This window comes from Myotis brandtii, unplaced genomic scaffold (assembly GCF_000412655.1).
Source record: "Myotis brandtii unplaced genomic scaffold, ASM41265v1 scaffold284, whole genome shotgun sequence".
NCBI classification, from domain to species: Eukaryota; Metazoa; Chordata; class Mammalia; order Chiroptera; family Vespertilionidae; genus Myotis; species Myotis brandtii.
This window is the reverse complement of record NW_005360846.1, coordinates 268052-279131: the sequence shown is the minus strand read 5'-3', so window position 1 is coordinate 279131 and position 11080 is coordinate 268052. Positions and strand designations below refer to the sequence as shown.

Genomic DNA, 11080 nt, shown 5'->3' with positions numbered 1-11080 from the left:
GTGCAGGAGGCAGCCGATCAATGATTCTCTCTCATCATTGATGTTTCTATCTCTCTCTCCCTTCCTCTCTGAAATCAATAAAAATATACATTTTTAAAAATATTAATAATAATGTGGGATCCTAGATTCTAGATTTTTAATAATAACCAAAAAAAGGAAGCTATAAGAACAATATTGAAGAAATCTGAGTATGGGCTGTATATGTATATTCAATAATAGTACTGTATCAATGATAGACTCGTACTATGCTTATATGGAAAGATACCCTTGTTCTTAGAAGATATATGCTGAAGTATTCAAGTATGAAGAGTTAGGATATCTGTAAAGTATTCTCAAACAATTTTGCCCAAAAAAAAGGTAAAATCTCCACTACTGGTAAATCTAGGTGAAGGATATAGGAATGATTAACTAATGCCAGCTTTGTTGTAAATCTGAAATCAACAAAAACATACTAAAAGGGATTCGACCAAGATGGCGGCATAGGTAAACACCTGAGACTGCTGCCGCAAACAACCACTTCAAAAATACAACTAAAAGACGGAACGGACATCACCCAGAACCACAGGAAGGCTGGCTGAGGAGAGACTCTTCAACTAGAAGGAAAAATAACAGCACACCGAGGCTCAGAGGAGGCGCAGTGTGGAAAATACTCAGGTGCGGAGGTGCGCGCGCAAAGCGGGCTGGTGGCTGAGAGCGCGGTTGTCGTTTTCGGTCAGGGGGGAGTCTCAGACTCTGAGCTCCAGATACGGGCGAATCGCTGGGGACTCGGACCCAAACGGGAGAAGCGGGAGTGTCTGGCATCAGTTGGAAGGCAGCTTTCCCTCCGAGGTTTGCAGCGGTTCCGGGGGTTCTGAGAAGCAGAGCCTCTGGGAACAGGACTGAGGGCACCATAACGGCTCCCTCCGCCCGCCCTGTTGAGCCCGCCCCGCCCAAGCCCTGCGCAGAGCCATTTGCCGGATCGCCTCAGGCAAAGGCTAGATTAGCACCTCCCCAGAGGACAGAAGTTTTCCGCGGCAGACACAGCTGATTCACACAGCCAGTCGGCCTGGTGGTCAAATCCCTCTAGTATTAACTACAACAATCAAGGCTCAACTAGAACAAGACTGCGCACAAAGACCACTAGGGGGTGCACCAAGAAAGCATAAAAAATGCGGAGACAAAAAAACATGACAGAAATGGAGGATATAGAGCTAAAAATCGCAATTTTGAGGGCTTGCAAAAATGTGCTAGAAGCTGTCAATAAACTTGAGGAGAGAGTCACGAAAACTAATGAGACCCTCGATGCTATGATAAAGAACCAACTAGAAATTAAGCATACACGGACTGAAATAAAGAATATTATACAGACACCCAATAGCAGACCAGAGGAGCGCAAGAATCAAGCCAAAGATTTGAAATGCGAAGAAGCAAAAAACACCCAACCGGAAAAGCAAAATGAAAAAAGAATCCGAAAATACGAAGATAGTGTAAGGAGCCTCTGGGACAGCTTCAAGCGTACAAACATCAGAATAATTGGGGTGCCAGAAGATGAGAGACAGCAAGATATTGAAAACCTATTTGAAGAAATAATGGCAGAAAACTTCCCCCACCTGGTGAAAGAAATGGACTTACAGGTCCAAGAAGCGCAGAGAACCCCAAACAAAAGGAATCCAAAGAGGACCACACCAAGACACATCATAATTAAAATGCCAAGAGCAAAAGACAAAGAGAGAATCTTAAAAGCAGCAAGAGAAAGAGACTCAATTACCTACAAGGGAATACCCATACGACTGTCAGCTGATTTCTCAACAGAAACTTGGCAGGCCAGAAGGGAATGGCAAGAAATATTCAAAGTGCTGAATACCAAGAACCTACAACCAAGAATACTTTATCCAGCAAAGCTATCATTCAGAATTGAAGGTCAGATAAAGAGCTTCACAGATAAGGAAAAGCTAAAGGAGTTCATCACCACTAAACCAGTATTATACGAAATGCTGAAAGGTATCCTTTAAGAAGAGGAAGAAGAAAAAGGTAAAGATACAAATTGTGAACAACAAACATGCATCTATCAACAAGTGAATCTAAGAATCAAGTGAATAAATAATCTGATGTACAGAATGAACTGGTGATTATAATGAATCAGGGACATAGAAAGGGAATGGAGGGAACTCACACAACTTAAAAAAAAAAAAAAAAAAAAAAAAAAAAAAAAAAAAAAAAAAAAAAAAAAAAAAAAACATACAAAAAAAAAAAAAAAGACCAAAAAAAAGCCCAACCGATGAGGTTTAGTGGCTGAGCATCAACCCATCAACCAGGAGGTCATGGCTCGATTCCCAGTCAGGGCATATACCTAGGTTGTGGCCTCAATTCCCAGTAGGGCATGTGCAAGAGGCAGCCTATCAATGATTTTCTCTTATCAGTTGATGTTTCTATCTCTCTCTCCCTCTCCCTCTCCCTTCCTCTCTCTGAAATCAATAAAGACATATTTAAAAGAAAATACAAAAAACTCAGGAATAATAATATGAACTTGATATTAAATTTTCCTAGGTATGACATGTAAGATGGTGTCCTTATTCTTTGAAGATCCAGGTTCAAGTATTTAGGGGTGAAGCTGAGTTGTATCTGTAATTTATTTTTGTAAAATGGATATAAACAGATACACACACACACACAGAGATATAGAAAGATACTATATTTCTGAGTTTAATTAAAGGGGAGGGGATATGTGCATATGACCACCTTACCGCAGCATCAACATTAGCAGGTGAGTCTCCATTAGGATCTGCCAGCATAGAAATAACACTAATCATGATGGTTTCCACGGTGTGAATGGGAAGCCAACGTTCCTCTGGTTTTTCATAACCATATTTATCTTCACCAGGCTCATGAAGAATAGAAATGCATACATCACCATTTTTATCAACTGCAAAATTAGAGAAAAAACAGTCCTGTTTAAAATACATATTTGAAATAACTTGGTTATACAGAAGATATCTATTATAGATCGAGTCCTAATTTCCACAGAACCTGTATAAAACAATGAATATACAGCAGTTAATTTCCAAAATGGAAACTGTTAACCTTCTAAGAAAACCATGGACTTTACTAACTAGGATTCATCTGAAAAACCCAATTGAATGTAAGTTATCTTGTACATCTGAGCAAAACTTCAAGATACCTAGCATGTAGATAGATGTTGCCTAGCATTTACATGTAGTAAATACAGCAGGTCCTGGAATATTATGCAGCAAAAAAGAAGAAGGATCTCTTACTTTTTGAGACAGCATGGAGGGACCTGGAGAGTATTATGCTAAGAGAAATAAGCCAGTCAGAGAAAGATAATTATCACACGATCTCACTTATATGTAGAATCTAATGAACAAAACAGATCCAGAGACACAGAAGCATGGAACAGACAGTCAAATCTCAGAGGGAAGGTCGGGGGGTTGAGGGGGTGTGGGAAGCGATCAACCAAAGAACTTATATGCATAACCCATGGACACAGACAATAGGGTGATAGAGGCCTATGGTGAGGGCAGGCTATAAGGGGTCAGTGGGAGAAAAAAGGGGACATATGTAACCTTCAACAATAAAGACTAAAAAATAAAATAGCCCTAGCTGGTTTGGCTCAGTAGATAGAGCCTCGGCCTGCGGACTGAAGAGTCCTGGGTTCAATTCCAGTCAAGGGCACATGCCTTGTTTTCAGGCTGGATCCCTAGTGGGGGGCGTGCAGGAAGCAGCCAATCAATGATTCTCTCTCATCAGTGATGTTTCTATCTCTCTCTCCCTCTCCCTTCCTCTCTGAAATGAATAAAAATATTTAAAAACATATATAAAAAAATAAACAAAATAAAAACTCATATTCTCTAACTTCCTCTTCTATGCTACCAATACATCTTTATAACTACATATCACTATCATCCCTCAGTTTCACCATTAAGTCTACATGTCCACCTTTGCCTTATATAGACCATAATTTCCTTATAGAAAGAGACCATAATGCATTAATCATCTTTATATCTCCAGTGCCTAACAGATACTCAGATGCTCGCTTTTCCTCTCATTCCTATTTCAAAATGACTTTTCACTTTCCTTGTCTAATTCTTCCTGTACTTGCCATCATTGCCCCTCACCTCCTCAGGTATCCTTTCTTAAGTTTTAATTATTTCACTCCCCAGTAGGGGGCCTGCAGGAGACAACCTATCAATGATTCTCTCTCATCATTTATGTTTCTATCTTTCTCTCCCTCTCCCTTACTCTCTGAAATCAATAAAAATATTTTTTTTTAAATAAGGGCACTGTGGTTAAAAAAAAAAAAAAGCCTTTTCAACTTGAAGAAACACACACACACACACACACACACGAAAATACTTGTTCCCTCAGCTTTCCTCTTAAATTACCTAGGCCACTGCTATCCTTCCTCTTAACAGAAAAGAAGTGCCACTTATTGTGTACATATGTGCTCTCATTTAATTCTCACAGATAGAGAAAATAAGGCTCAAAGAGGCTCTGCCTAGAATTCTATAGCTAATCTGGTGTAGCCAACAGTGAGAAGCTTAGTCACATCTTCAGAAATAGGTGCAAACTGACTGATATTACACATTGAATCATTCAAGTGAAGCACAAGAAACCCTGCCAAAAGCCCAGGAAGAGATGAAAGAAATTTCAAAGAAACAAGAGGTGAATGTCATTAATTCATGCATCCATACTTCATGTAGGACTATTGTTAATGCATTTTCCCACAAATAAATTGTTAGATATTTTTTCTCCCTTCTGAACAAAAGTAATTATATGCCTTTTGTAATCACTGCTATCTCAGATGCTATGAAGTATGGTAGTTCCCTTGGTTCCCAATCGTTTTCAATTTGCCAGTTCTAGTCTCTCATAAGACCCATTTGTTTTGCAAGCCACTAGGTTCTAATATATACTCCCTATCCATGCAATAATGCCTTAATTTATTCTATAATCCATACTCTCCCACAGATTTTGTTGAAACTAACAAATAAGGGTTTTTCTTCCTTGCAACTGAAAGAACCTTGACTAGGAGAAACAAAATGCAGATTAGTGTAGTAGTCTAAAAAGACAGCTGGTTACAAAATACTGGTAAGTCAACATACTTAGAAAACAAATCCTTGCAAGCTCATACAAAACAAGGCCAAAAGTTCAAGGAAACTGTGTATAATAAACATAACTTATCTAGCCTAACCTTTGGTTCACAAGGTGGATTTTATTTATTTATTTTTTCACAAGGTGGATTTTAAATGGTAGCACATCTTTGGGTAAAAAAGTCAATGTCTCCATTACACAAACAGCAGTACTGGGATGCTTTCCGAAGGTTAAAACATACACTATTTCACCTCATTTGAAGCCCTCAGTCGCTTTATGATAGGTAGGACATGTCCTGTTTTATAACTAAGAATATAGTTTAAAAAGTCTAAGAGCTAAGAAGAGAAAAAGTAACTACACAATCCAGGTTTAATTACTTTTGTGCTTTTTGTAATAGCCAATGAGTCACCTAATGCCTTGGAAATTATCTCTTCGATTTTAAGAGTTCTATTAATGCTGAATATCATCATATCACCCACCAAACTTGCCTCTAGTTTGGAACATCATGAGACTCAAAGGAGCTGAAAACTAAGTAAAAAAAACCATTTTTTCCATATGATCTCTGTTGCTCCTTCTCACCTAAAGAATCTAACGCATGGCCATGTGCATAACAAATACAATGAACTTAGTACAAAAATTCCAAAGCAATTTCATTGAGAACTGTATCTTTCTTACTGAACTTGAAAACTTCAGTGATGGGCCATCATATTTGTAAATGTAAAAGTACAAATAGATAAACTTACCATTTGGATGCCAGATTTCTGTAATGAATTTCATTTTAGGAGGCCGGAGGGGATAATCTTTTGGGAAAGTGAGATGAGCCTTAAAAACACCACCTTCACTGGAAAACAAAAACATAAACAAGTCCTTGCCAATAAGTTCCTGCTTATAAGTAAACAATTATTAAAACAAACATAAAAACAAGGGTGCTAGTGTTGACAGCATAAATAAATGAATAATCTGGATTTCAAGCAGTTTACTTTATAAATAACCAGGTTTAAAAACTGTCATACCTACACCACCTTCTTAAACTCTCAAAAAACTAGTAAAGTAAATATCTCAAAAAAGACATTCAAATCAGATCGCATTACTGCTGTGCTACAAAACGTCCTATTACTTCCCACTGCACTTAAAACAAAATTTAGAAGGTTTAACATTGCCTTAGGGTCAAGTTGCCAAATTTCTATGTTGATCTCAAATCATCACTCTTTGTTCTAGCCCGTTTTCTTTCCTTTTTTCAAACACAATAAGCTTTTTCTCAGCTCAGACTTTATGCACATTTTGTTGTTCCTTGTCTGGGAAGAAATGTGTTGACCTTCTATTCATTCATCCACTTATTTATCTCATCATTTAACAAATGATGTGTCAGACACTAGGAGCATAGTAATGTACAAAGCATACAGTCGCTCAAGTAATTTATATTCTAGTGACTTTCCAAAGCAGTCCTGTGCAATAGAACATTCTACACATTGGAGATGTTCTATATTTGTGTGGTCCAATATGGTAGTCACCTGCCACTTGAAGTATGGCTAGTGAAACAAAGGAACTGAATTTTACATTTTATTTAATATTAATAGCCACATTTGGCCAGTGACTGCTGTATTAGTACAGTTCCAGAGCACTGACATTTACTTAAGAAATGTTCTTGAAGAATTGTCAGAAGAATAAAATGAGTTTTATATGTTAACAATAAAAAACAATGAGATGAAGTCAACCTTATGGGGCAAAAATGACTAAGAACTCAGCTTAAATGTTACCTCTTAAGAAAGATTTGACTACCCAATTTTAAACAAGCCACCATGTCCCTTTATTACATTGACCAATTTGCTGCAACAGCAATTTGCATATCGGATTTTTTTACTGTTCAATGTACATACCATTATGTGATTGTGTTTGTTTTACATCAGTGAGAAATAGAATTCTCAGCTCATTAAATGGTTTTCATTCACTGAACAAATATTCATTGTTTATCTACTTGTGCCAGACACTAGTCTATGTAAAAGGATATAACAGAGCAAGACATTAGCACTGGTTTCATGGCACTTACCATTCTAGTGACAGAGGAAAATACAAAAATAATAAAAAATCAGTAATAATACTGGAATAATATGAGAAATCTATTATTAAATTTAAAAAAGAAACACAAATATCTACTGGATAAACCCATCTGTCTTTAAAATATAAAAAACGCGGGTATGTTTACATGAAACATGACATAAATACATTAACAATGGTTAACTCTGGAGCACAGGATTATGAATCTTTTACTTTTACTTTCTGTTTTGTACATTTCAGTAGAGCTTCACTTTTTAACCACAGCAAGTATTCATTTTTATTGCCTTTCTCTGATCATAAAAGCAAAATTGGGGAGAGGGTAATAAAAGAGAGGTAGATCATTAATACCAAGTAGTCCTAAACACTTAGCAAATGCCACTCACTGGACTCCAAGTATAAAAAGTAACCTTAATAATACAATTTTGGTAAAAGCAATAGGAAAAGACTGCCAAGGCAGAAAGTAAGAATAAAGTGGTAAAGCACAAGCATAACAAACAGGATAATTTGATTTAACAGTTAAAGAAGATGGTAACTTGCCCTGGATGGCGTTGCTCAGTGGTTAGAGTGTCAGCCCAAGAACCAAAGGGTCAAGGGCACATACCTGGGTTGCAGGTTCAATCCCACATGTGGGAAGTAACCAATTGATGTGTGTTTCTCTCACATCAGTGTCTCTCTTTACCCCGCGCCTCCCCCCCCCCTCCAACTTTCACTCTCTCTAAAAATCAATGGAAAAAATATTCCTAGTAATGATTTTTTAAAAAAGAAGACGAGAAATAATACAAATGAAAGGCTTTAAAAGAGAGGGCGGAAGCCAATTTTTTTTTAAAGTAAATGGCAGAAAGACTCGAGAAATAATACAAATGAAAGGCTTTAAAAGAGAGGGGCGGAAGCCAATTTTTTTTTTTAAAGTAAATAGCAGAAAGACTAAAAAAAAGGATAAATAAAAAAGTAAAATAAGAAAGAAAATAAGGCCCTAACAACAACAACAAAAAGGCTTTTCCTTCTGTACAGGAAGAAAACCAGACTGAGTGCAGTACAAATAGATATCCAGAGGCAGAAAGGAAGAAAAATTACAAATTTTATGCCTGCCTTACTGGCCTTAACTTTCATAATTTGTAAGATTATGTACTGAAGGGGAAAAAAACCTGAAGATGAGGAAAACTGAGAGTATCTGTTGTGAAGAATGCATTACACTGATAAAGAAATAAGTCTATTTTCTCAGCCTATGTTACCCCAACTGTAAAAGATAGTGCCAAAACTGGTCTTAGAACAGAATTATATTAACTAGTTTCTCAAGCTGGGGCTATAAACCAATTAAGTAACTAACCAGTTTTCTTCTTAAATAAATAAAATTAGAATAGAAGGTTTCTCTCTCATCGATGTTTCTAACTCTCTATCTCTCTCCCTTCCTCTCTGTAGAAAATCAATAAAATATATTAAAAAAAAAATTAGAATAGAAAACAAAGGTGCTTATCACAAGTAATTTGTTTCAGTTATATGATCTACACACATGCTTCTATTCATTAAGACGTATACACCTAAGCATACATTGGGTCACGATGTAAATTATTCCTGATTATGGGTTGTGGTGTAAAAAAACAAAAACAAAAACAAACGGTTTGAAAGCCCTAATTACAGAAAACAGCCAAGAATCGTTGCCACAAAGCCCAAGCACTTTATTCTACTGATGAGGCTAATCCTCAATATTCAGTTAGCTTTTCCTTAAATTTTGATTGGTTAGATCCTCTTAAAAGCTTTATATTAGCTGATTGGAATTCCTGTCATAAAAAATTACCTAGTCTCATTATTTTCAATCAAATCTAATTAACAGGATTATCCTAAAACATTTAAAGCGCAGATTTTTTTTACTCTGTCTGCAATGCCCTCACCCATCCTGAACCAACCATGCTATTCCTTATAGTTTTTCTCCTATAGGTGGATTCCTTAACGCTTCCTTTATCTGTGAACATTTTGTGTGTGTATGTGTGTGTGTGTGTTTTTAAGTCTTGCTCAGTAGTCCCCATTTGTGGGTGCAAACTTCTAGTGAACAGCTAAATTAGCAAAGAGGAACTCAAAAGACCTACAGGATACAAAACATTGTAAAATAAGTATCAACATGTCACATGTTCACTGTTTTTCAACTATACAGGGATGCTATAGTGATGAGCAAATTCCAAGTTTATTGAAAAGCATCAATGAATTAAAAATATATTCTCTTCTATTATATATTCTCTTCATCACAGATATTATTGGCATGATGTTAAAAAAGAGTGTACAGTCCAGCCAGTGTGGCTCAGTGGTTGAGCATTGACCCATGAATCAGTAGGTCAAGGTTCAATTCCAGTCAGGGCACATGCCCAGGTTGAAGGCTTGATCCCCAGTGGGAGACGTGCAGGAGGCAGCTGATAAATGATTCTCTCTCATCACTGACGTTTGTATATCTCTTTCCCTCCCTCTGAAATCAATTAAAAAAAAATTTTTTTAAGGTATGCAACCAGGAGTTCCCCATTTGAAAAGGTTGAGAAACCTAGGCCTAGTTCAAGTTTCTTCTATTACGCCTATCTTACTGTTTTTGTATTAAATTATAAAAATCTGACAAGGATCAGAAATCCTATCATTCTGCTTTGTCAGACCCTACCATTCTGCCATATTTACTTTGGAATCCCTATCATAAAATGATAAATTGTATGCTGTCATATAAAATTTTGCTCAATATTTTTCTTTTATATATACTCATCTTGATACTTGTCTCTTGTTCATTTAGTTTACCTGCCACATTCCACAGTTTATCCATTACAATTGTAAGACATTTGATTGCTTCCAATTATTTTGCTACTGCAAGCAACAGAACACTGAACAATCCAAACACTTCCTAGGCATAGGGCTTTTACCCTAGAAATAAAACTGCTAAGACAATGTTTAAGTAATTGTTCAATCATACAACTAATAAAAATGGTAGAGTCAGGGAACTAAACAAAGATAGTTCCCAAAGCCCATGTTCTTAAGCACTGAATGATAAATGGTATGGCATAGCCAGTGATCCATCAATTTCTGAGGAATACGTGTATGAGGTTCATTCCCTCCAAAAATTCATTACAGAACATATGGCTTGTGACTGTATGTCTTAAAAGTCTAAAAAAATTTTGTTACTGTAAAAGAATATTAATCAGAGTTTGGTTACCTAATTCTTTATTTTCTATATCATCTCAAGGTAAGGCAATACTACAAAATACAGCCCAGCTCAGTGGTTGAGTGTTGACCTATGAACCAGGAGGTCACGGTTCAATTCCCAGTCAGGGCACATGCCTGGGTTACAGGCTTGATCCCTAGTGGGGGTGTGCTGGAGGCAGCTGATCTTCTCTCTCATCATTGATGCTTCTCTCTTTCCCTCTCCCTTCCTCCCTGAAATCAATAAAATATATTTTTAAAAAAACAACACTACAAAATACATATAATCAAGATTCTCTCATTTTTCATTGCCAGTAGTAAGAAACAAAGCAGCATACAACTTGAACAGAGTAGCCATTACTGATGAAAGAAAAAGAGAGTAAGAGATAAAAAGAAGTTGTACATTCACCATTCACCAATATAAATTTAAACATATATTTACACAGTGCTATCCGGGTGTCCGAGACTTTAAAAACCCACTGCCACTTCTACCTGAATTTTTCATTTCTCTGGATATGAGTAGCTATCCACTACTTGATAACCAGTTGTATAAAAACAATAGGTATATCACACAAGTTTCAGAATCTCTTTCATAAAGACAGCCTCAAGAATTGATTCTTAACAGCACTAGAAAAATTAAATAGACAGAGAAGTAATAAAGATTCAAGACTGTGTAAAGATAAATATAATGGCTAAATTAATACTCATGGCAACTATCAGTTTCAAATAAAGTAATGCATAAGTATACCAGTTCATTACATAGATTGTAAAG

General features: G+C 36.5%; 1 protein-coding gene across 3 annotated transcripts in view; it reads right to left on the bottom strand.

Annotated features, from left to right (window-relative positions):
- Positions 1–11080, bottom strand: part of UBE2G1 (ubiquitin-conjugating enzyme E2G 1) — a 60876-nt gene that overhangs the window by 18343 nt on the left and 31453 nt on the right. For all 3 annotated transcript variants that reach the window (XM_014541943.1, XM_014541941.1, XM_014541942.1), the window contains exons 6-7: positions 5829–5926; positions 2724–2902 (exon numbers count right to left, since the gene is read on the bottom strand). In XM_014541943.1, the coding sequence (XP_014397429.1) occupies positions 2724–2902; positions 5829–5926 (277 nt within the window). The remainder of the gene's footprint in view (positions 1–2723; positions 2903–5828; positions 5927–11080) is intronic.